We start from the raw sequence: 26,744 nt of genomic DNA, 5'->3' as shown, positions 1-26,744 counted from the left end.
TACTAAAGTAATGTTTTGGGTATTAAATATCATAGTATGACAGTGCCTCGGGTTATAGAGACGCTTACTGCTATCTCTCTCCAGAGTCCGCGTCATCATTACCCCGACATTATCCACCAGCCATCATAAATAATAGTAGTGGTGGGCATAGATAGTAGATACATTTTTTTTAATCTAGATTAATCTCACTGTAATCTTGGAATTAATTTAGATTAATCTAGATTAAAATGGCTCATTTGAATTCTGCCGAAGTCATTCAGAATATGTGTGCTACCCAAATAATGACTAAAAGTAAGTCTTTGAGAACGGGTTTTTTTCAAGCCAGGTGGCACATTAGACCTGGGGCTCATCTCCTGTTTCCAAAATGCATCACAAACTGCTTGAGAAAGCTGTTCTACTATGATAATTGGTGATGAAAACGGTCGCACACCGGACGAGAAGCGCCGCGTCGCCAGGCTCCACGTTTTTAAAATAAATTCGAACACATTATTCTCTATGAGTGTACACACCTGCGGCGCCATTCAGCGTCTGTCCACGGCGCCCAGCAATGGCTCAGGACTGTGTTTAAAATCCTGCCGCGCCACAGAGCGCCATTTACATAGTTTTATATTAAATTTACATTTATTTGTCTCAAATCGTCGTTAATGTATATACTGACTTAGCTCTGTGCTGCAATATACATTTAGTTTTACATTCATTCACAGAAATCAGCTGGTTGGAGGAAAATTGCTGATGTCATCGGATTTTCAGATGAAAGTGTTCAGATTGCAGACTTAGCAACGATTGTATTTAATTGTACGGTACAATCATAACATCTAACTGTGGAACAGTTTCAGACTGTTGGGTCTCATGGCAGCTGCGTCCAACGTAATTACTTTTGGCCTTCTGTACATGAGACCCCTGCAGTGGTGGCTCAGGACCAAGGGGTTTTCTCTGATGGGGAAATCCGTTTTCGCATGATCAAGGTCACGCGGCCATGCCTACGTGCCTCGGTCATGTGAAAGAACCTTGGGTCCTCGCCCAGGCCCAGTGTTGGGGGTTTCTTGTCGACGCTTATGCTATCGACGGATGCTTCCCTCACAAGTGGTGGGTGATCATGAGTGGTCACTCGGCGAAGGGTCTTTGGCAGGACCATCTCCTTTTGGCACATAATTGGCTAGAAGTGATGGCGGTATTCCGAGAATCTCAATACTTCCTGTCAGAACCGAGAGGTCACCATGTGCCTGTCCTTCTGGACAGCACACTGATGGTCTCGTATATCAGAGCAGATATCCTGTTGAGGCAGGGGCTGAGGCCCGGGGAATGGAGACTTCACCCCGAGGTGGTGTAGCTTGTTTGGGAGAACTTCGGTTAAAACTTTGCCCTTGTGGTTATCCCTGACGCATCCAGCAACGCTTGGACTGGATGCGATGTATTAGGTGTGGTCGAGGCTACACCTGTACATATTTCCCGATATCTTTGCTCCCGGGAGTTACCCTCATCTGGAGTTATGGATACTGTGGGCTCGGCCTCTGAGGGGGCCCAGCTCAGAGATTCAGGTCTCTCGACTGAGGTCGTGGAGACCATACTCCAGTCTAGAGCTCCCTCCACAAGAAGACTGAATATGCATTGAAATGTAAACTGTTCTCTGCCTGGTGCGGAGAACGCCTTCTGAATCTTGCTATCTGCCCTATGGTACAGTACTTGATTTCTGCAATGAATGTTTCTTTGCTGGGTTATCTCTGAGGAGAGATCCTTATTTCATCTTCTCCGTGGTACATGAGGCTAAGGCCTGCACGTACTTGGATTTCCACCTGGTATGGTGGTAGTCTTTCTTCACCCCAGGCCGGATTGTATTCCTAGGTCCCTACTCAATTTGCGGGTCATTTGTGCTGCAGGCCTTCTGTCCTCCACCTAATCAGGAAAAGCTAAAGACAGATATTGAGCAAGCGAGTAGTTGAGGCTATCTCACTTGCGTATTTATCGGCTGGATAGCCTTCACCTTTGACTGTCCAGGCCCACTCTACTAGGAGTATGGCTGCCTCTGGCTTTAATTTCAGGAGTTTCTCTCCACAAAACTGCAATGGAAACAATTTTTGCGCATTTACAGTCACCTGACTTAGAACACGGGGTGTGTTTGGCGTCCATGTACGCAAATAATAATAATAATAAATAATTATCATCATTATTATAACATTTATTAGGCTACATATTTAGAGATGCTTTTATCCAAAAAAGGAACAAAGCAATTCAGAAAATGTCATTCATAATACGTGTTAGACAATAATAATACAAGGCTAAGATTATCACAAATAAACACAAGATTTTGACGCATATTCAAGGGTTTGTGTGGAGTGTGGAGCGCGCACTGAATGGCACGGACGTGAACACTTGCATTTTCCTATCAACAGTGGAAACTAATACATTCTGATTATGTAATGCGTATGAAAGGTGCATTTTTCTATAAAAGCGCATCTGCTTAACAGCGGAGATGGAGATGTTTTTAGCCGACTTAGCACACGAGAATTAACTTAATATTAATGGCTCTTCTCATTCAGCACTGCGGGAAAAATATAAATTCCAGGTTCTAATTTGGCCTTAGAAAACCAGTAAAATCGACATGTTTTCCATATTAATTTGTGAAAATATCTGTAAAATATCTGTAATAATAGTGGGTAAATATGTACTTAATCTTTCTGATTTCTGTTGCTAAGCGCACTCCGAGTTGCAGGCGGAGGTAGTGAGGAAGCTACATTCCTTTTAAAAAAGTTGAAGAATATTATTGTATCATGCCATCTTCCCAACGCGCAGGTGACTGAATGATGAAACTTGAAGCCTTTAATGCATTTGCTTGGGGGCGTTTACCTGTTTGGGCTCAACACATTGCTCTCTTTTCATAAAGATTACAGAAGCTGAGAATATTTGTTTTTTATATTAATTACTTCATTTAAAAGATGCGATCTCATACCGTGGGTATGCTTGCCTGTTTTACTGAATTTCCGCGGAGTTTTAGATCATTTTCGAACGCGTTTCAAATTGGAGTTCATTGAAAGAGAGTGCAGAACTCGCAGCATGTTAATTTTTCTTTATTTGGCAAAAAGCAAAACACTTTATTTTTATTGTGAGTATACAGAAAAAAAATAGAAACTGAACAGGATCGATTGATGACACGAAAATGAAAGATCAAAATTAACAGAGCATTTTGAGTTTATTTCGCATTGCTAAAAAAAAACATGCGCAAAACACGGGGGCGCGTTTTTGGTCCCCAGAGGGTTAATATCATTAATTCGTTAATTAATTAATTAATTAATTAATTAATTAATTAATTAATTAATTAATTAATTAATTAATTAAGTCTTTGTCTCTAGGATATGTACCAAAAACCTTTAAGCTAGCTATGATTAAACCGCTTGTTAAAAAAACGCAACTTGATCCTACAGAATTAGTCAATTAGAGGCCGATCTCGAATCTGCCTTTTCTGTCAAAGATACTAGAAAAAGCAGTATCCTCACAACTGTGTTCCTTTCTAGAAAGAAATGATATCTGCGAGGATTTCCAGTCCGAATTTAGACCGTACCATAGTACCAAGACAGCTCTCATTAGAGTCACAAATGATTTGCTCTTATCATCCGATCGTGGTTGGATCTCTCTATTGGTGTTACTCGATCTTAGTGCTGCATTTGACACTATTGACCACAACATTCTTTTAAATAGACTCGAACATTATGTTGGCATTAATGGAATTGCACTTGCATGGTTTAAATTATACTTATCTGGCCGTTATCAGTTTGTAGCAGTAAATGAAGAGATGTCTTATCGATCACAAGTTTAGTATGGCGTACCAGTACTAGGGTCAGTACTAGGACGGCTGCTGTTCACTCTGTACATGCTACCATTAGGAGATATCATTAGGAAACATGGAATTAGCTTTCACTGTTATGCCGACGATACTCAGCTGTATATTTACTCAAAACCTACCAATTCACAAAATGAATGGAATGCATAGCTGATATAAAACATTGGATGACTAGTAATTTACTTCTACTAAATTCTGAAAAAACAGGGATTCTAATTATTGGACAAAAAAACTTCCACACGCAATAACCTAGAATACTGTCTAACTTGATGGCTGCTCTGTTAAGTCTTCGTTGTCGGTTAGGAACCTGGGTGTGCTCTTTCATTTGAAAGTCGTGTCTAGTATCTGTAAAACAGCATTTTTCCATCTTAAGGCGAGACACTACAGGTGAATAGGGTACAATTAAAAAATAATAGATATCACCATGACACTTCCTCAGTTGATTACTTACACAAGTTCATAAAAAAAATGTATTACAAGTTTTTGAAATTTGTATGTTTAATTATGCAAATTAGGTATTATCTCATTAAATATGCACACTTTTGCATATATTTTCGGTAGATAGATCTGAACATATGATAAAGCCAGGTGCAAAATTCTTTTTTCATTTTGTTTACACACAAGATGAAAAAAGATGTTCAGAGGGATTTCAGGATATATGCTTTCATTACCTAGGAAATCAAAATATACTGTCCATAGCCTTAAAAAATCGATTTTCGCCATATTTTTGGGATTAAAATGTCCCATAAATCAGGCCAGGAATGATTTATTAACAAATCTCTCTGAACATATCTTCAGAATACTGCTAAGTGTATAACTGGAAAATGTGGTGTGTATAGGTGCTACATAGGCTGAGATGTTTCTACTGGAGGATGACAAAAAACCCATTTTGAGAAAAAGGCATTTAAAGATTTGTAATGTAAAAAAATCATACTTTTTTAGTAGAAACAACTATTTACTGACACAATATCTTATCAAATAATTAGCAACAACAATACAAACCACCTAAATCACATCAAAACTTATAAACACAGCATTTATGGCCTTTAACTGAGCAGAAAAACAGTCAAAAACACACATCTAAGTGTCAGAGCGCATCACGTGATGCATCTGAACCAATCACGTTGTCAGAAATTGACATCAGCCAATGAGATTTCGCTTTTAGGGTTAAATGCCCATTTTACTTTCACGATTGGTTGCTGATTAAAAGGAAATGACCATATTTGGACCCGACAGCATTGTACAGAAGAGAGAGAGCTTTTCAGACATGTGCGTGATTAAAGGAAGAACACAGAGATCGCGGAGCAGCGCGTTGATTTAGAACGCCAACTTTTGTTGAATTTCGGAGAAATCTATAGACGCAAATAGACAAAGTGTAGTGAAATAAAGACCTAAATGTGTATTTTGAACTTTTTTTCACCACAAGTCTGAAAGAAGACATGTTATTGAAGACAAATAGCCTAAAATCTCAAAATTGACCAGTAAAAAAAAAACGATGTTTTTGCCTGCCGTGTCTCGCCTTAAAAATATAACTAAATTAAGCCATATGCTCTCATTGACAAATGCAGAACAATCAGTTAATGCGTTCATGACCTCAAGGCTAGATTATTGTAATGCTCTACTCAGTGGTTGCCCTGCATGCTTAATAAACAAACTACAGTTAGTTCAAAACGCAGCAGCTTGAGTTCTTACCAGAATTAGGAAGTATGACCATTTTAGCCCCGTTCTGTCAACACTGCATTGGCTCCCTATTGTTGTGTTACAAATGTATTACATGTTTAATTTAGATTCCAATACAATAGTATATAAACTGAGAAAGTTCTGTACATTGGATTTAGCATTTAAGAGTATGATGATGATATCAGCTGAGATTCCTGCCAGTCCTGTTTTCTCTATTGTAAGTTAAATGAGTCAGATTACTTAAATCTCACCCTTTGTCTTTAATGGCTCTGGGAGCCCCTGGTCCAGTCTTTGACTAGTTAGGCATCATTTAAATGACACTGTTATGCTGATGAAATCAGGAAATCTCTGTAAACAAGCTGACTCATGTAGGCTACTTAATTTACATGCCCCCTTTATGTCCCTCTCCCTTGGAATGTATATAAACTACAATGTATACTGTTTTAGTTTTAGACTGTTGGATGACCTGCAGCTAAGCTTCCTACACCTAAGCTTCCTAAAAGTTTCCTACACTATTAAACATCGTATACATTTTTAAATATTGGTGATTACTTACAAATCACTAAATGGTTTAGTTCCGCAGTACTTGACGAGCTCTTAGCGCATTATAGTCCTTCACGTCTAATGCGATCTCAAAATTCCGGCCAGTTAATAATAACTAGAATATCAAAATCGACTGCTGGCGGTAGATTCCTCTCTAGCACCAAAACTTTGGAACAATCTTCCTAACATTGTCTGGGAAGCAGACACACTCTGTCAGTTCAAATCTAGACTAAAAACATATCTCTTTGGCCTAGCATACACATAACACATTATAGACTTCTTTAATTCTATTTAGGCTGCATAGTTTAGGTCATCCGGAACCGGGAAAACTCCCTGATGTACTCCCTGATGTTACATCATTAGAAGGATGGCGTCTACGCTAATATTAGTCTCTCGGTTTATCCGAGGTTTACCGCAGTCCGCCATATCCAGATCTGATGAAGGACCTGCGCCTGGACACGACGACAACGCAATCCTGAAGTGTCAACCAGTACCTTCCCTGTTACTGAAGTCAACAGGATCCCGGACGTATCCAGATCAGATGGTGGACCTGCACCTGGACTCATCCATGACACATCCCTGAAGTGCTAGTCGGCAAGATAACTCCGACCTCCAACCAGATGGAAATGGATAAACACTCTAAATTTTCTGATCCAATCTGACTTGTAATGGTGCCTGAATCATAATCATACACTGTTCGCTCGTTGGCCAGAGGATAACTGGCCCCTGACTGAGCATGGTTTCTCCCAATGTTATTTTTCTCCATTCTGTCACCTGATGGAGTTTTGGTTCCTTGCCACTGTTTGCCTTGGATTTTGGCTTGCTTAGTTGGGGACATTTATTATTAAACAATATTATTGATCTGCCTTAAGTTGGATGATGATGCAATTTACTTCAAGAAACAAACTTTGTTGTATTATTTTCATGCTTTGATACAATCTGTATTGTAAAAAGCGCTATATAAATAAAGGTGACTTGGCAGTTTATTTTTTCATATTTCTTATGTTTGTATCTGTGTCTTTATCTGAATTTGCTGATATGTTGTCCTTGTTTCTAGAGTTTGACAGAACTATTATACTTGGGGACTTCAATATACATGTTGACAAAACAGACTCTGTAATGACAAAGGACTTTGATCTGGAACAGCTTGTGGACTTAACAAGGGTCACACATTAGATCTATTACCAGTGGTTCATTCATGTCACAGCCTTCTTCTGTAGACTTAGTGTTGTTTGGCTATCTTTTTTATATGGAATTGTCAATCAAAAAGTCTCATCTGCCCGTGCGGTAAATTATCGGAAATGGAAATTGATCCCCTGGATTCTTTTAAAATTGCTGCGGTCACACCTGTAAAAAAAAAAAAAAAAAAAACGAATGTCGATTTGGACAATTTCAATAATTACAGTGCCATTTCTAATCTTCCCTTCTTTGAAACAATTCTGGAACTGTAGCATCCCAATTGTATGCTCATCTTACATTAAATAATTAGTTTGAGCCCCTTCAATCTGGCTTTCGCAAATTTCATAGCACTGAAACAACATTAGAGAAGGTTATGTCAGGTTTAGTGACGAGTCAGACAGGTGAGTGAAATATAACAAGAGATTGTTTTGAACAGAAGCACGGAAGTCATCAGTTGTAATTGTGAGTCGAATAAGCAATGCAGGTAGATGAAAGAACTTAGCTGTAGTAATAATATGAATGTCCTTTTGCAGATGGAGAATGGAACAGGATGGAAAGATGAAGATGACGACGATGATGATCAGCGTGAAAGACAGACTGTGGACTGGAACGAAGACAGATGATCAGGATCGCAGGTAGGATGATCAGGTTAGTAGGAGAGTGAGTCTTGTGTGTCTTGGTGTAGACGAGATCAGATGGTGAACTGAAGGGAAAGTGGCTGTTAAGAAGGGAGCTGGTGATGAGGTGCAGGTGTGGTGACTCCGTAATCAGGAGAGAGTGCAGGTGTGGTGACTCAGTAATCAGGGGAGAGTGAACGAGTGGGTGGAGTGTGCAGATCTGGTGGAGCCGTGACAAAACCCACGGGTGGCTCCTGACGACTGGGTAGAAAGACGACGGGATCTACCACGACCTCTGGGAGCTGGTCGATTAGGGTACTCGGTGTGAAATTGGGTGAGGAGTCCTGGTCGAGGATGTCATCCCGTGGAACCCATGAATGTTCCTCGGGTCCGTAATCCTCTCAGTTGATGAGATATTCGATTCTGGGACCTCGTCGCCGTGAATCCAGAATACCTCAAACCCTGTAAATAGGTTCTTCTTCGGCTAGGTTGGGAGAAGGAGGTACGTCGGTCTCACCAGGATCTGTGGGAGGAGAGGTGACAGGATCAGTGTGAGGTTTCAATAGAGACACATGGAATGAAGGTGAAATTCTGTAATGTGGTGGTAAGTTGAGTCTGTAGGTGACCTCGTTGAGCTACCTCTGAACGGTGAAGGGACTTATATATCGAGGACTCAGCTTATGGCAAGGCAGACAGAGGTGGATTTCCCGCGTCGAAAGCCAAAGCACGGTGGTGGATTGATGGAGGGATTTCTGTGCCTATTCAGCCCAGGGTAGAAATTGGTTCCAGCTATCCTGGTCCTGGTGGCAATATGACCTCAGATATCTCCCAATTTCCTGAATCTTACGCTCAGTCTGGCCGTTAGTTTGTGGATTAAAATGTGCTGGAATAGAGACTCTGTAGCTTCGAAGGCAGTGGGTAATCCGGGTAGTGGAATTAATTTGCAAGCCTTGGAGAAACGGTCCACGACGATGAAGATGCAAGTATTATTCCTTGACTTGGGAAGGTCCGTCATGAAGTCGATGCCTATGTGCGACCATGGTCGTTGAGGTATCGGGAGTGGAGCCAATTTACCTTCTGGGAGCTTCCTTGGTGTGTTGGCGATGGCACAGACCGAGCACCCCTTTATGTACCGGGAGATATCCTGAGGCATAGAGGGCCACCAGTAGCGTTGACATAGGAGTTAGAGGGTACGCCTGCAACCTGGGAGGTGTGAGCCGAGTCCAGAAGGGCCAATCGGAGAGGAGGTGGCACATAGAGGAGCACTTCTGGACCTCCTGGCGGAGCAGGATGGATTTGATTTTCTTGGGAGATTTGCTCGTCGATGTACCACGTTATGGGTCTAACAATTATGGCTGGAGGGAGAATAGGTTCTGGATGAGCTTCCTCAGGAGACGGGTGGTGAAGACGAGAAAGGGCATCTGCCTTACAGTTCTTGTTGCTAGGGCGAGAGGTGACGGTGAAGTTGAAGCAGGTAGAGAACAGCGCTCATCGAGCCATCGAGCCTCAGATATTCCAAATTGCAGTGGTCGGTGAACACTTCGAACTGATGGTTAGCTCCCTCCAGCCAATGTCTCCATTCTTCTAAGGCTAGTTACCAATATCGTAGTTCTGCTCTGCCGGGGACAGCTTCTTAGAATAGAAGGCGCATGGATGGAGTTTAGGAGGATCACCCTGCCGCTGTGAAAGGACCGCTCCGACCCCAGTAGAAGAGGCATCTACCTCGACGATGAAGGGGAGATCCGGATTAGGATGTGCCAGGATCGGAGCGGTCAGGAAAGCTTCTTTAAGCTGATGGAAGGATTTGGTGGCTTCTGGAGTGAAGGACATAGACTTTGGCTGGCCTTTGAGCAGTGTTAATTTCGTTAACGAAAATAATGACGAAAATGATTCGTCAACGACATTTTTTCAGTGACGAAAACGAGACGAAAACTAAATAAAAAACAGTTTTAAATGACGACAACTATGACGAAAATGTATGGACATTTTCGTCAACGAATAAAAACTAGACGAAAATGTTGGGGAGGGACGATTGAGGAAGAGATCCAGTCATAACTGATGCGTTTGTGGTAAAGTGCAGATTTGAATTGTGAAGTGCTGATCTACCCAGGACATGAGTCATGAGTTGGCATGCGCTTGATGCATGTCTCATAAATCGTTAAAAAATTTAAATGTCTGGGAGAAAGAGAAGAGCAGACATATGAATAGGATAGCTCTGAATAAGAGTGACGAAGCGAAAGAGAGCTTTATTCGGTATGTTTTTCTGTGCGCGCACACACACACACACACAGTGCCCACACCCGACCCGAAGCGTCAAGCGTGCAGCCCTGCACATAGACAGCTATAGCCTACAGCGCGCGATGACTGAACCTAGCTCTTTCGCGTCTGAATGGATAAATACACACAGCATTGTCTAAATGTCAGTTTTGGAGAGTATTCACGTAAACACAGTCAGTTATGTCTTTAAAGAATGTACCGTTGTGAGAATAGCGGATCATGTGCATCAGTGCCATTGGATCTGCACACTCGTTCTTAAAGTGACAGTGCGTAATATGCCGTCTGTGCACTTAATATTAATCAAACAACAAAATAAAAAGCACTCACTGCTCTTTAATAGCTGTAATAATGATTAATTATATTTAATTTGTATAAATAAATATGTCTGCTTGAAAGAATAAAGAATGAATACTACATATCATGCATTGAGAAAAAAAATACTATATTTCTTTTGGAGAAGTGGTTTTAGTTAATTTTAAGATCTTTTTTATTTCACAGGTTAATAGATGTTTTGGGAGTAGGTTATAATGGGTTTGGAAATGTTAGAGAAATTCTAAATGAATGCATTACAATTTAAATTTGATTTTAGTTGACTAAATCTACTGTAGATTTAGTCGACTAAAATGTTATTGTATTTTCGTCGACTAAAACTAGACTAAAACTAAAACAATTCAGATGACTAAAATATGACTAAAACTAAATGGCATTTTAGTCAAAAGACTATGACTAAAACTAAATCAAAATTTGCTGTCAAAATTAACACTGCCTTTGAGGTGGATGTCAGAGGTGAACTGATAAGACTGTAATTGTGGATGAATCTTCGGTAGAAGTTAACAAATCCTAGGAAGCGTTCAAGTTCTTTTACGGAGGTGGGTTGAGGCCAGTTCCAGATGGTGTCCACCTTCCTCTGGTCCATCTGTATCCCATGTTGATCGATGACATATCCGAGGAAGTGGACAGAAGTGGTGTGGAACTCACATTTCTCCAGTTTGAGGTAAAGCTGGTGGGATTGAAGCTTCGCAAGGACCAGCTTGACGTGCTGCAGATGTTCAGGGAGGGTACGGGAGTAAATGAGGATTTCATCGATGTAAACTGCTACAAATCGATTAAGAAACACTCGGAATACATCGTTCATGTATCCTTGGAATACTGCTGGTGAGTTGGACAGGCCATAGGGCATAACCCTGTATTCGTAGTGACCTGAGTGTGTGATGAAGGCCGTCTTCCATTCGTCTCCTCGACGTATGCGGATCAGGTTATAAGCACTGCGCAGGTCTAACTTGGAGAAAATGCGAGCACCTCTGAGTTGTTCCAGGGCGGCCAGGACCAGAGGAAGGGGATAGCTGAACTTGACTGTCTGGGAGTTGAGATGGCGGTAATCTATGCACGGCCTCAAGCCTCCGTCCTTCTTTAAAACGAAGAAGCTGGAAGCGGCAGGGGACGTGGATGGACGGATGAACTGTTGTTTAAGGGCTTCCTCTAGCTACGCCTTCTGCTCCGGGATGGACAATGGGTATACTCTACCTTTAGGTAAGGTGGCTCCAGGTAGCAGGTTGATAGCACAGTCCCATGGCCGATGAGGTGGTAACTTAGTAGCCAGTTGTTTGCTGAAAACATTCTGGAACGCCTAGTATTCATGAGGAATTTCCATCTTGGTGGTGACTTCTGGACTTTCGACAGAGGTGGAATTGATGGAGAGGTTCTGACGAACCAGAGAAGATGAAGGAGAAGAGTTTCGTGATATTTTCTGAATAGCAGAGAGACAGGATTGAAAACAGTTTATTACTCCATTGGAGTATCTCACCAGTGTTCCAGTCGATGAGTGGTTGGTGTTGGATCATCCACGGGTGTCCCAGGATTCAATTCAATTCAATTCAAGTTTATTTGTATAGCGCTTTTCACAATACATATTGTTTCAAAGCAGCTTTACAGAAAATGCATTTCAAAAATATACACACAAAATACAGTTAGTTAATCATAAAATTTAGGGCATAACATATTGCCGGCGTTGGGTCGTCTCTTCACAGGCGTCGAGTCGTCTCATCACAGGCGTTGGGGCATCTGAAGTCTCCATGAGAGGCTGGATACATAACTGGAGCTGACGAACTCTATTTGAGTTATCTCGGGACAGGCGTCCCGAGATAACAAAAAAAAAAAAAAAGGCAGATGGGAAATAATTAGCGTAGCTGCTGTTCATAATATGAATGCATTTGATCTGATTTAACTGTAGTATAAAAGGTATGAGATGCATCATGTGAATGCTTGGCTAAAGAGATGCGTCTTTAATCTAGTTTTAAACTGGATGAGATCGACAGTGGACTCTTCCAGCACCATGAAGGTTATGTCATTAACCTGAGTGCAGACATCCGATGCGGAGCATCAGTGTAGGGGAGAAGTGACGAATACGACCCCTACCCAGGGGTTTTCCTTGGAGGGTGTGTATGCGAAGGTCTTGTGTACATCGTTTCTTAGGTGCATTCAGTTTTTGAAGGAGGTGAGTTGAGATGAAGTTCGATGAGAGCTTGCGCTGAGAAATAGATATCAGAGGTCAAGACATGTACAGTGGTTCGGGACAGTGTTTCAACTCTAGGTGGTAATTGTATAGTACTCACCGCCGGGCGTTAGGGTCTAACTGGACAGTTGTTGAGGGCATGACCTTCTCCCCCACAGTACAGGCACAAATGAAGTTGAATTCTGCATTGACGCTCCACATGGGTCAGATGGAAAGCATCAATTTGCATAGGTTCCGGTGCTGGAAGAGCGACAGATGGAGCCGTGGGCAGAGGACATGCAGTGAAGTATCACAGGTGGTGAGGCGTTGGGAAACACGGATGGTTTCTATATGAAGTTCTTAAGCCCCATCGAAGCATCATACACAACCATGAGCTGGCGAATGTTAGAATTGAGTCCATGGCGGAAGGCTGTAAGCAATGCGGTCTCATTCCAACCACTAGATGCCACCAGGGTGTGGAATTAAAGTGCATATGAAAAAACAGATTGTTTACCTTGACGGAGATTGAAGAGTTGATCATGGATTGATAATTCAGACACTGTTTGGCCGAAGACTTCTTTGAAGTGATGAAGGAAGTTGGTAAGAGATTTGGTTACCTGAGTATTTGAATTCCACAATGATTGTGCCCATTGGAGTGCTCGACTGGACAGCAGAGATATTATACAAGCCACTCTGGCTGTATCGCTGGGGAATTAATGGGCTTGCATCTCAAAATAGAGTGAACACTGAAGAATGAATCCGCTGCAGTCCTCCGCCTTACCGGTGAATGTCGCTGGTCGGGCCCATGGGACTGGCAGAGGCAGCTGATGACACAACTGGTGATAGTGGAAGAGGTGCTTGGCGTGCGCTGTGAAGGACATCAGCGGGAATGGTGGGAGGGTTATCCAGACGTGGTGGTTGTAAAGATAGACAGACAGCATGTACCAACTCAGCGAATGGATCGCGTGAAGGATCCATCGCTGACTCCGTGGGGTTCTGCATATGGTCTGATCTTCTGTCAGGTTTAGTGACGAGTCAGACAGGTGAGTGAAATATAACAAGAGTTTATTTTGAACAGAAGCACGAAAGTCAGCAGTTGTAATGTTGAGTCGAATAAGCAATGCAGGTAGATGAAAGAACTTAGCTGTAGTAATAATATGAATGTCCTTTTGCAGATGGAGAATGGAACAGGATGGAAAGATGAAGATGACGACGATGATGATCAGCGTGAAAGACAGACCATGGACTGGAACGAAGACAGATGATCAGGATCGCAGGTAGGATGATCAGGTAAGTAGGAGAGTGAGTCTTGTGTTTCTTGGTGTAGACGAGATCAGACGGTGAACTGAAGGAAAAGTGGCTGTTAAGAAGGGAGCTGGTGATGAGGTGCAGGTGTGGTGACTCAGTAATCCGGGGAGAGTGCAGGTTTGGTGATACAGTAATCAGGGGAGAGTGAACGAGTGGGTGGAGTGTGCAGATCTGGTGGAGCCGTGACAGGTTACCAATGATTTGTTAATTGCTGCGGACACAGGCTGCCTGTCGATTATGATTATTTTTTACCTCAGTGCAGCTTTTGATACTGTCGATCATTCCATATAACTCACTTGTATGGAATCTTTGTTTGGCGTCACAGAGACTGCATTAAACTAGTTTAAGTCTTACCTATCAGACCGTGGGGCAGTTGGTTGCTATGGGTGGACAAGTCCAAAATCGGCTCAGTCAAATTTGGTATTCCCCAGGGAACGACTCTGAGTCCATTACTTTTTAAGATGTAGATTTTTCCTCTTGGTCAGCTCCTTAGATCAATTGGACATAAGTTTCACTTGTATGCAGATGACACCCAGTTTACATTCACTCAAAACCGGGTGATCATGTGGCTTTTGTTTTTCTGTAACACTGCATTTCTGAGATAAAGATTTGGATGAGTCAAAAAAGACAAGCCATAGCTATTCAGTCCAATGTTGCTAAAAAATGATCTACGTCATCTGTTGCAGATGTGGCTCCTTCTCAATTCTCAACTGACTCTAGCCTTGGCTTTCCAGTGGAAATGCTGCTGGTGATGCCATCTGTCTGCTACTTGGACCATCCTGTAAGACTGAGGGTACTCGCTGGACTGTTGGTTGTGATGAAAGGCCATACTGGATACTATTGCCGGACTTTGGGTCTGGTGTCGTTCTGACATGCACTTCATTACTTTAGAAGAGAGAACTGATGTGGCATTGCTCTCCACCGAGCTGAATGCCTTAGCATATGTTTACGAAACTCTGTATGTGTCATCAGGGTACTCAAAAGGCACTCAAAAGGTTTTGGAACAGCGCCATCTTCTGGTCAAATTTCTGGTCCTATTTTAATGAAACTGGTCTTGATAGATTCCTTGAGCAATACAGAGAACAATGACACCAAATATGCCAAAAATTACTTTCCCTAACTCCTTCTAGACCGTTGGTCGGAATTTCAACAAAATTGGCCCATATCATATTCAGACCATGCCAGCAAAGTTATCAAAAGCTTTTAAATAGAAAAAGCCATTCTCAAATAACAGATCAATTAAATTGTAGGCATGATAACCAAGCTGATTCTGAGGCTATAAGTCTGCAACACTTTGGCACATTGCTACCAAACTTTGTATGTGTCATTGCCACCTCACACTGACCACACTATAATAATTTGATAACAGTGCCACCAATTGGTCAAAAGGGATAAGCAAGTTAATTATATTACAAATAATTGTATTTATACTTTTTTCTTACATTTTGAGAAAAATAATTTAAAACTGTCTTTAACCCTCTGGGGTCGGCAAACGCGAGGGCGCGTTTTGCTGTTTTTTTTTTTTTTACATAGCAGCAACATAGACTTAAAATACTCCGTCATTTATGGTCATACAGACTTAAGAAATATGAAAAAAGAATCTGTGAGATGTCTACTTTTGTATGTGTCCACTTACAATCAAAACAAAACGTTGTGCTTTTGTAAAATAAAGGGAAAAAAACAGGGTGTGCTTTCGGCCTCTACGTCTCGTGAACTTTTTTTTCTTGAGCACGTCTCTAAACATAAACAAAACTCAGCGAATACTTGAGCACATTTATGAGCTATATATCTTTATAAACATTTAAGTGTGTACTTTTAAATTACCTGATTCAAAAAGAAAACAAATATTCTCTGTTTAAGTAATTTGGATAAAACCAACAAGATATCCAGTTTCTCAAACCCTTGCTCATTAGTTCTCTTACAAGAGATAGGGGAAAATCTAGGGGAAAATCCTTTTCCACGAGAATACTGAAGCCAAGAAAATTATCCTTAATTTTGTATTAATGTAAAACGCGTTGCCGCAGCATACAAGCATAGGCGAGACAGCTTGCGCGTCTATTGGCTGGACTGCAGGCAACTGCTTGAGCCTATCGAGCGAGACCTAGAGTGACGTCATACCCAATGAGAGCGCTTCGCGCCCTCTGCATCACGTCCCGCCGAAACGGGCGTGCCCTAGGTCTATAAAATGCCGCTCGCGGGCTCATATCTCTGATTTTTAATCCTTCAGCGAAGCAACTCTCATCGCTGGATCCGAGAAGAAGCCGCACTGTCAAAGAAGCATCTCAGCGGGACGAGTCGAGAAGCTGCTGGCCGCGCCACCTTCATCGCCTTCCCGCTGCGCTATCCAGCGCCTATATCCTTTTCTCTCTGCACTGCGTGTGTGTTCGCCGGCGCAACACACACTTTCTAAAAGAGCTTGCGTCTTTTTAAAGATGCCTTCCTGTGGCTCGTGCAGAGGCACACTCAGCGACGGGGACCGCCATTTCGTCTGCGTTTTCTGCCCTGGGTGAACAACACGCAGCTCTTGCGCTCGCTTACGGCGGCTGCCCTCACTGCGAGCTGTTGCCTATAGCGACTCTGAGGACTCGCTTGGCATCATTTAGTGAGACTGCGTTCACTGCTGTAGTGCTGCGCCGTAAGAAGCGTCGCGCTCAACAAATCCCGGAACCTTCTCCCAGCCGTCAAAGCTCGCCGGTGCGCCCGCCAGCTTCACCGGCTTCTTCGACTTCGAGTCCTGACGGACAGAGGCCGCAGTCTGCCGCTGCTTCTGTCGCCGAGTGGACGAAGTCGACGCGATGTTGCGAGAAGGGGATTCCTGCTCTCTCCTGGCATCAGGCAGCGAGGGTTGGGCGAGCTCTGAGGATCTCGCACCCCCTGCCCATGCTTCGACGGGAAAGAAAGCGAGCATTGAGGCGGAGCTCGTGTGCGTGCTCACTCAGGCCACGGCGAGCCTTGGCCTCGAGTGGGTTTCGCCTGAACAGCCCGCTCACAACCGACTGGACGGCTACTTCCTGCCCGGGGAGCGCACTTCGCCTGCATCCAAGCCAGCGCCCTTTCTTCCTGAGCTTCACGAAGAAGTCGCTAAGTCTTGGAACTCCCCTTTTTTCGACCAGGACACGATCTTCTGTCTCTCTGGCGTTCTCGGCTGTCGTCGACGCCAAGAACAGAGGATACCTCTCCCTGCCGCCGGTCGAGGAGCCTATCGCAGTGCACTTATGCCCGCCCTCCGCTGGACGGCGTGCTAAGATGGCGCTGCCCTAAAAGGCTTGCCGCACGACGTCATCCCTGCTCCGCCCCGCTTTTTCCACCGCCGGGCAGGCCGCGTCAGCGTTGCACACCATGGCCATGCTCCAGATTTACCAGGCTGATCTCCTCCGCAAGCTGGATGAGAAAGGACCTGACGCAATCTGTGTGCCGGACCTGAGGAGCGCCTCCTGAAGCGCTCCAGCTCTGCAGCAGGCCGTGCGAAACCGCCTGCTCACAGCTCACAGCCTAAGCCTCCGCCCACCGCCTCCTCTTGTCAACGCCGCCAGACCCAGAGCTCGAGACCGTGCCCTCGCTCTTCCAGCCGCCGCCCAGCCCCGCGTGGCACGCGGCCGAAGATTGTGTTGAAACCAGAGGCCCCGAAGTCGTCCTAGCACTCCTAGGAAAGCGACGGTGTCTAAGTCCCGCTGCTGCCGGACTTCCACCAAAGATTGCCGCTCGTCCAGTTCCAGGAAACGTAACTGGTCCAGTGTATTTAGCAGCCAACAAGCCGGTTCCATTGCCCGCTTGCCTGCACACAAAAGCCGTTTTCACGGCTACCCAGATAAATCCCTTAAAGAGTGTATTTTCTGGTGTCCCGGTCACGGCCGATGGTGTTTCATGTGTAGTAAGACTGCCCACTATTCAGTGCCCATCCCTACACACAAGCACAGCCACACAGGGCTCGCGCACATAAAATCGACTCAGATCGATTGCGCATTAAACGTAGCAAACGTGCCCACGTCCCAGTGCCCACAAACGCTACTTCCTGCATGCCTCACGGTTTCTGTAAAAACGAAACCAGTGTGCAGGCGCTCTGCTCAGGCGAGCGATGCTATAAAGGTGGTAAATGTGCCCGCTACCCCGCGCCCACGTCCACACACAAGCATAACAGTTCCAACGGAACTCGCCCTGCCCTCCCCCTCTCGGTTAACCACCACAGAGGAGTCGAGCGCGTGCATTCTGCCCGCTGTTATCAGCGCGGCCCCTGCCTCAGATGTTACGAGCACGGCGCTTATGTCACAGCTCACCGAAAGCCGCTGTATCGCGAGCCGATCAGAGCGCGCTTCTCACCCAACCCCTAGCTACCCGTGCAGACGCATGGGCGAAGCTTCCCGGGGTTTCAAAATGGGTGCTGAACATCATAAAAGAAGGCTATTCGCTACAGTTTCGCCGACGCCCTCGCCGCCACATGGCGCGCGTCGAGACCACGGTAGACTCGAAAGTAGCACATCTACTTCGAGCCGAAATTCTGAAACTACTGAGCAAAGGGGCTATAGAACCCTTATCTCAAGCTCAAAGCGAAGGGGGGCTTTACAGCAGATACTTCCTGGTACCCAAGAAAGACGGGGGTCTCAGACCCATACTAGATCTGCGGCAACTGAACAGAGCGCTTATGAAACGTCAGTTCAGGATGCTCACGACCAGAAAAATTCTTGCGCATGTGCGCCAAGGGGACTGGTTTGTGTCGATAGATCTAAAGCGTATTGTCAAATACAGATAGCGTCGCGTCACAGGCGATTTTTGAGATTCGCCTTCGAGGGTCAGGCATATCAGTACACAGTCCTGCCTTTCGGCTTGTCCCTGGCACCCCGTACATTTACGAAGTGCATGGACGTAGCGCTCGTGCCCCTCAAACTCCGGGGCATACGAGTACTGAACTATTTGGACGACTGGCTCATTCTAGCCCAATCTCACTCAGAGATCATGGAGCACAGAGCTATGTTACTCGATCACCTCGAGAATCTCGGTCTCACAGTAAACTGGGAAAAGAGTTCGCTATTCCCCAGACAGATTATATCGTTTCTGGGAATAGAGCTGAACTCGCTGTCAATGACAGCATGACTATCACCCCAGCCCACACTGGACATTCAGCGCACAGTCGGCTCGTTTCGCTGCGACGCTGTAGTCCCTCTCGAGAAATTCCAAAGGATGCTAGGTCTGATGGCCTCAGCATCATCAGTTCTCCAGTGTGGCCTGCTGCGCATGTGCCCGCTGCAGTTCTGGCTAAAAGAGAGAGTGCCTCACAGAGCGTGGGCCGCCGGTCGGCTTCGCCTCAAGGTCAATCAAGCGTGCATTGCAGCTTTGAACCCTTGGGGGTCGAGAGACTGGTACCATTCAGGTGTAAGCCTGGGGACTTCCTCGAGACTGAGGGTGGTGTCTACGGACGCGTCCACCTCAGGATGGGGAGCACTGCTCGAGAGCAGACCGCTCTTTGGCCAATGGTCAGAACGGGAGAGGCTCCTTCATATAAACTGCCTCGAGATGTTAGCAGTGAGCAATGAACTCTCGCGCTTTCGTCCCCTAATAAAGGGATACCACGTCCTAGTACATTCAGACAACATGTCGGTGGTATCCTACATAAATCGCAATCAGGTCCCTGACTCTGTACAGGCTAACCAGACGCCTCCTGATATGGGCTCGCAGCAAACTGCTCTCGCTGAAAGCAGCGCACGTGCCAGGGCTCCTGAACGTAGGACCAGACAGACTGTCCAGGAACCACGTTCCGACAGGGGAATGGTCCTTGCACCCACAGACAGTACGGCTGCTGTGGAAGAAATTCGGCAGAGCGGAAGTAGACCTGTTCGCGTCTCAGGACAACGTTCACTGTCCAGAATTTTTCTCGAAAAGCAAGGACGCGTCGACCCACACGTGGCCTCGCAATCCTCTCTATGCTTTCCTCCCTGTCTCCCTCCTGACGCAGGTGGTAGAACGGATCAGGAAAGAAGGATGTTCAGTGCTGCTTGTAGCGCCACTCTGGACGAACCAGCCTTGGTTCCCAGTTGTGATGCAGTTAGCAAGCACCGCCCCATGGCCAGTGCCTCTGAGGAGGGATCTCCTTTCTCAAGCCAACGGCTCGATCTGTCATCCTCACCCAGAGCTGTGGTCCCTTCATGTGTGGGCCATCAACGGGTACCCGCTGAACTCCCACAGGGAGTGTTAAACACGATCACGCAGGCCAGAGCTACGTCTACGCGACGTCTCTACGCCTCTAAATGGTCGGTGTTTTCTGGCTGGTGCACAGCTCGTGGTGTGTCACCTCCGGATTGCGGAGTGACAGAGGTTCTCTCCTTCCTGCAGGAGCTGCTGGATAAGGGGAGGTCCCCTTCCACGCTCAAAGTCTATGTGGCGGCCATAGCAGTGTTTTCTGAGACAGCGCTTGGCCAGTCTATAGGAAGGAACGATTTAGTCATTCGGTTCCTTAGAGGAGCTAAGAGACTGAATCCTCCCAGACCTCCCACAGTCCCCATATGGGACCTTTCTACGGTACTGGAAGCCAAGAAAGGTCATCCTTTTGAGCCTTTGCAGGAGATTGATCTTAAGCACCTGTCGTTCAAGACGGTGTTTCTTCTGGCTCTCGCTTCAGTGAAGCGCATAGGGGACTTACATGCGCTCTCAGTGAGTGCAACGTGCATGGAATTTGGGCCTAATGACTCTAGGGTTATACTCAAACCTAAGCACGGTTATGTTCCTAAATCCCTAAATACACCGTTTAGGGCACAGGTCATTTCCCTGTCTGCCCTACCGGTCACTGGAGGAAATGAGGACGAAAGCTTCCTCAGCCCAGTCAGGGCATTAAGAGCTTATGTGTTTCGCTCGTCTGCCTTCAGACAGACGGAGCAGCTCTTTGTTTCATTCAGCTGGCGTTCTAAGTGACTAGCCGCTTCGAAACAGAGCCTATCCAGATGGATTGTGGACGCAATAGCGCTAGCTTACACAGCCAAGGGCGTGCAGTGCCCATTGGGTGTCAGAGCGCACTCCACGAGAAGCATGGCTTCATCGTGGGCCTGGTCAAGTGGGATTGCCTTGCAAGATATCTGTATGGCGGCAGGCTGGGCCTCCCCGTCTACATTTATAAGGTTTTACAACCTAGATGTTCCCGCACTACAAGCCAGGTTACTGTCGGTCTAGTACGGCCAAATCATTAAACTGACACTGTCAGTCTTGTGTTATACGGCTATTGTGAATAGCAGGGCTGCTCTAAGCTGCCATATAAGGGAGATAGTGGCTAAAACCCTCTTCTTCCGGGATTCCCTGTGAATCCCATGGGTGATTGTGCACTGTATGAACCCCGGGCGGTCGCCCTTTGGGTCTATATTGTCAGAACCCAGCACGCACAGCGTTTTACATTAGATTCCCCTAGCATAGTTATACGCAGTACGAGAGTATCTCTCGTAAGAGAACGTACTCGGTTACTAACGTAACCTCGGTTCTCTCTAGAGAGAATGAGATATGAGCCCGCGAGCAGCATTTTATAGACCTAGGCCACGCCCGTTTCGGCGGGCCATTTTAAACGGCGTGACGCGAAGCGCTCTCATTGGGTATGACGTCACTCTAGGTCTCGCTCGATAGGCTCAAACAGTTGCCTGCAGTCCAGCCAATAGGCGCGCGAGCTTTCTCGCCTATGCCTGTATGCTGCGGCAACGCGTTTTACATTAATAAAAAATTAAGGATAATTTTCTTGGCTTCAGTATACTCGTGGAAAAGGATTTTCCCCTAGCGTAGTTCTACGCAGTACTCGTTCCTCTCTCTAGAGAGAACCGAGGTTACGTTAGTAACCGAGTACGTTCTACGCAGTACTCGTTCCTCTCTCTAGAGAGAACCGAGGTTACGTTAGTAACCGAGTACGTTTTAATGTGACCACACCCACACGCGCAAAAGATATAGACATGCAAATCGCGCTCATTACCTCAAAAACAAAGCACCTAACCTTATCAGTCCTAGCTGTTTGTCGAGCTTGGAAGACGCGCGCAATCTTATTGGATTTACATCCAAAGAAGAAGAACGCGATTTGAAGACAAAGATTTTAAGGTAAGAAATAATTCTGAATTATATTAGTTAGTGTTATTGTTGCATAAACTTCACATTCAGCAGCTCCATCACTTCAGTAAATGTTCTCTGCACGCGCTGTAAGTTTGAGTCAGTCGCGCTGTCTGTTTGAAAAGCAAAACGCATGTTTTTACTCCAATCTCATTTCATAACGTCATAACAATTGTAAACATTTGAAGTAACATATGATAATCAATTATATTTTTACTTTAGTGTAGCCTAGTGTTACTGAAGTGTACTGAAGTACGATTTATAGGTTGCCTAGCTGCTATAAGCTTGTAATTATTAATGCAGCACTGCACGTATATGCCTACAAGGCACAACAAGGTGTTCATAACATTTTTTTTTTCATCGCAATTTTAACCCAATTTTAAAAATCTAAAAATGTATTCCCAGAATCGTGCAGCCCTATAGTTTATCTTGATATCACCATGTTCACAGTGGTTTCGTTTTTGTTTTGTTTTTTACAAGGACCAGATGAGAGACCACTGATGGAGTCCTGCTGACTTAAACATTCACATGATTCTCTGTACATTTAAGCCTACATGGTAAAATTAAAAGTCAAACAACATGGAAATGACTGGTATGTATGACACCTATGTTTCAGGAATGGCACAAAGGTGTGATCAGTGTGTTCAATAATGTGCTTTTTTGTCCTTTTTTGTGTATATATGGATTATGTTGTCTTGTAAATAAATCCCCAAAAGCCATTATTTTTTAAATCCAGTCATTCTTTGTGCAAGGTTGCAAGGTTCCCCATAATGATATGGCCCGAGAGCTTTCTCAGGTGTGAAACACTTAATATGCATGGGTTGTTCACGCCTCCTCGCATACCTCTTTCTTACACAAAACATGTCTTACAAATTTTAAATCAATATATTGTTTTATCTGAATGAGTATGCAGGATGATTTTCACATAGTTTTGAAGCAAATATTCTAGGCTACGTGATACAATTTTCAAAAGTCTTGTGAAGAAATAATCAGTATGGGTATTATGACCTTATTTCGTGTCAATTTTTTTTTTCACAAACCACGCATAAACATAATTATCTCAAAACTACAAACTTTTACATGCATGCTGCTGATATACTATTGTAACAGAGTTTGTGCTAAATACAGTGTAAAAGACTTTAGCCATGAACATTTCACAAGTAACAGAAATAAGCGCAAATGTCAGAGCATGTCAGAACACCTCCAGGACCCAGAAAACCCCTCAGACCCCAGAGGGTTAATTACTCACTATTGCACTTTTTCTCATTGGTCCTTTTTGTGCTTTGCCCTGATAATTGCTGCTTGCAGCTATATTTGTTATTGCTATTTTGTACTGCTGTATAAAAAATATTTTCTTATAGAAAATCCCTTTAAATTAAATGTTCAATATCCCGAACTAGCACAACATTCAAATTATGTTTCTATCCCTGTGGATAGACTAAAATGACAAAATCTTTATTTTATAGCAGTGCATATTTGGTGACTTATTGTCTGTACCTCCTCAGAGCAACTGTAGTCCAGCCATTCTTGCCTGTATCGGTCTAGTCCATCTGAACATCTGAGAGATTATAAACATACATTTAGCTGTCAGGAAAGGACACATGCCTCGCTTGAATTAATGCAGAAAAACACACCGGACACTCTGATCTAATGCTGTTACCTTTGTAGACTATTGCACCACCTACAGCCTGATGTTATGTCTGACTGGAGACATTGTTCGCAGGAAGTGTGCTGGAGGCAGGCTAGAAACAGATAACAAACATAAAGGTTTCATTAGGTTTTAAGGTGTGCAATTGTGATTAATGTAGAGGAAAGATAAGCAGTGATAGGTTTACTCACTTGGTAAGGGGCTGAACTCAAATGCAGAGTTATTGACAATCTTTGTTGTGTCAATCTCTACCCGATGATATTCATAAATAGTCCGTCGTTTAGCATCTATTGATAATACAACAATAAAGTATGATCAATTAAGTAAAAAATGATAACAGTGTAAATGTACCATACATTAAATTCATTGACAGTTTTACACTGGCCTGGAGACGGTGAAGAAGACAGAAGGGCCATGAAGGCATCAGACAGTCCCACTTTCACTGGATGCTCAGTGGAGTTGATTTTCTCCACAGGCAAAGGAACCTGTTATGAAAAGCCAAAAGAAGGAAACTGGACAGTCAAAACCAGTTTTTTTCTTCTTTTGTAAATTTGACATGCAGAAGTATAATAAGTGAGCACATTATTTTACTCTGCTTTGATGACAATAATTTTGAGTGGTAATGAAAATCTCACTGTTGGCTTTATGTGTGTTTAATTTATCTTGGTTGAACTATGGGCTGACTCACGTCTTTGTAGCTGAAGACAATGGTTCCGTTACCATAGAGAACAGTCTGGAAGGTGAAAGCTCCTTCAGTTTCCCGATCCTTTAGCCTCACTTTGTCCCACTGTACCACAAATATGTCACCTGGGGCATCAAAGTCAGGATAAATTTTCACTGAACACTGCCTGAATTTTTTTAATACAGATTAAAATATGTATTTCACTAATGGTAAGAAAGCACATACTGTACTTGTTTTTAGAATCAATCAGACAGAATTGGGATATACTCTACCATTCAAAAGTATGGAGTATTTTTTGTTTTGTTTTTGAAAGAAGTCTGTTATGCTCACCAAGGCTACACTTATTTTTTTTAAATGCAGTAAAAAGAGTAATATTGTGAAACATTATTACACTTTAAAATAACTGTTTTCTATTTGGAAATATTTAAAAATTTAAGTTATTCCTGTGATGTGTAGCTTTTCAAGGGAATGAATCATGCCAAAGAGTTGAAAAGAATCAGAACCCCCAACAGACACCAGAATTTTGCAAAGATAAAACGAAAGGGCTACTGGGAGCAGAGAGAGAAGTCACTGCTGCGGCAGTGAAGGGATGCTTTTTAAAGACCTAGACTCTGACTCGCCTGTTCTTTTCTTTATTGTTGTAACCCATTATAGCAGTCAGCATCAAGTGCCATATATCATTTTAAACAGGAGAACTTGAAGTTTCCATCTAGCTCATTTAAATTCCCAATTTTACATTAATTTTGTCTTGGAATGGATGAATTTACCAGATTTAAGAAAAACGGTAGCACATTTTTAGTGATTTTTTTTTTACTCAACTCAAATAAATCCTCCTGAAGTTTGGATTTTTTCCTTTAGAAAGTTTTACTTGGATATTCTAGATATCCAGATGAAATTTTGACTACATGTAACAATCCCTAAGCAAGTTATAGCCATTTATTACAACATTGTTATAGGCGGGTTTTTTTGTTTTTGTTTTTACTGACAATGTATGAACAAAAAAGTTCAGGAAGTAAAATAAATAGAAAACATTGTAATAGAACACTGAAGCAAAAGTGACCTGATCAACTTAAAGGTGCTGTATGGAGTTTTCAGCGGCATCTAGCGGTGATGTTTCAGATTGCAACCAATACGTTTACAAGCGAGTGCTCTTTTCACAGGCCGGGGGTGTGGAAGGCGCTAGTTGCCAACCGGCGCTCCCTCCTTCCACTGTACCTCCCCCCCTGAGGAGCTCAAAGAGAACGGACAACTGAATAAAAAGAATCTCAAGTTTATTTATTTAATTAAAAGGCAATCTCAAGGAGAAAAGAACAGGCCAACCGCCCCTCCTACGTCAACAAGTCCGGACTAGATGACAGCAGTGGAGATAGACCAGCGAGACTTCCGCATAGACTGGTGAGCAGAACGGGTCAGTATGGATTCAGTATGCTCACTTTTTCTTCCTGGACACAGGACTGGATGCAACAGCGGAGATGCAGCTTGGATCACTGGCTCAGCGGGACTTCAGTATAGACTGGTAAGCAGAGTGGATTAGTATGTATTCAGTATACTCACTCTTTCTTCCTAGATGCAAGACTGGATACGGCAGTGAAGATGTGGCTTGGTTCACTGGCTCAGCGGGACTTCAGCATAGACTGGTAAGCAGAACAGGTCAGTATGGATTCAGTATGTTCACTTTTTCTTCCTGGACACAGGACTGGATGCAACAGTGGAGATGCAGCTTGGATCACTGGCTCAGCGGGACTTCAGTATAGACTGGTAAGCAGAGTGGATTAGTATGGATTCAGTATACTCACTCTTTCTTCCTAGATGCAAGACTGGATACAGCAGTGAAGATGTGGCTCGGTTCACTGGCTCAGCGGGACTTCAGCATAGACTGGTGAGCAGGACGGGTCAGTATGGATTCAGTATGCTCACTCTTTCTTCCTGTCTTTCGCAGGACAATGGGGATTGGACGGAGGACCAGGACCTGTTAGTAGGGAGCAAAGATCAGTATGTGGTAGGCCGGAGGTAATGACCGTCGGATGAAATACGGTTGTCAACAATGAGCGGCAGCAAACAGTGGGCTTTCTCTTTTCACAGGACAGCATCAGGTAACTGATGAGTGTCACCTCTCCTTCACAGAACGGGTAATAGGATCCCTCACAGGGCAACGATGGCAGAATGGCGGATAGCAGTTTCTCTATGTTCACAGAACAACAGTGGTAAGTACAGAATCCAGCAGTTAACAACAAGTCTTCTTACCACAGGACAGCGATAGCAGAATGCAGCGGCAGATAGCAGTTTTCTTTATGTTCACAGGCTCTTCACTAGACTGATGACAACAGTGAGGAATATGATTTCGTCAAGGCTCTGTTCGTTCAGATACCACACGATCCACGACTTCTTCACCGCACTCGTGCATGCACTGCAAAACACTC

General features: G+C 44.0%; 2 protein-coding genes across 3 annotated transcripts in view; both read right to left on the bottom strand.

The window, feature by feature from the left end:
• The window catches only part of LOC306989040 (uncharacterized protein), a gene marked incomplete at its 3' end in the record, with an annotated part of 978,518 nt that overhangs the window by 49,275 nt on the left and 902,499 nt on the right, over positions 1 to 26,744 (bottom strand). The window lies entirely within an intron of this gene.
• plxdc1 (plexin domain containing 1) overlaps positions 1 to 26,744 on the bottom strand; it is a 245,503-nt gene that overhangs the window by 84,878 nt on the left and 133,881 nt on the right. For both annotated transcript variants that reach the window (XR_013795634.1, XM_079595213.1), the window contains exons 6-10: positions 24,331 to 24,449; positions 24,028 to 24,127; positions 23,834 to 23,929; positions 23,655 to 23,736; positions 23,492 to 23,552 (exon numbers count right to left, since the gene is read on the bottom strand). Coding sequence is in view for 1 of the 2 variants with exons in the window: in XM_079595213.1 (XP_079451339.1) it covers positions 23,492 to 23,552; positions 23,655 to 23,736; positions 23,834 to 23,929; positions 24,028 to 24,127; positions 24,331 to 24,449 (458 nt within the window). In the remaining variant the exon portion in view is untranslated. The remainder of the gene's footprint in view (positions 1 to 23,491; positions 23,553 to 23,654; positions 23,737 to 23,833; positions 23,930 to 24,027; positions 24,128 to 24,330; positions 24,450 to 26,744) is intronic.

This window comes from Phoxinus phoxinus, assembly GCF_949152265.1.
Source record: "Phoxinus phoxinus genome assembly, chromosome: 21".
Classification (NCBI taxonomy): domain Eukaryota; kingdom Metazoa; phylum Chordata; class Actinopteri; order Cypriniformes; family Leuciscidae; genus Phoxinus; species Phoxinus phoxinus.
This window is presented reverse-complemented; position numbering and strand designations above follow the sequence as displayed.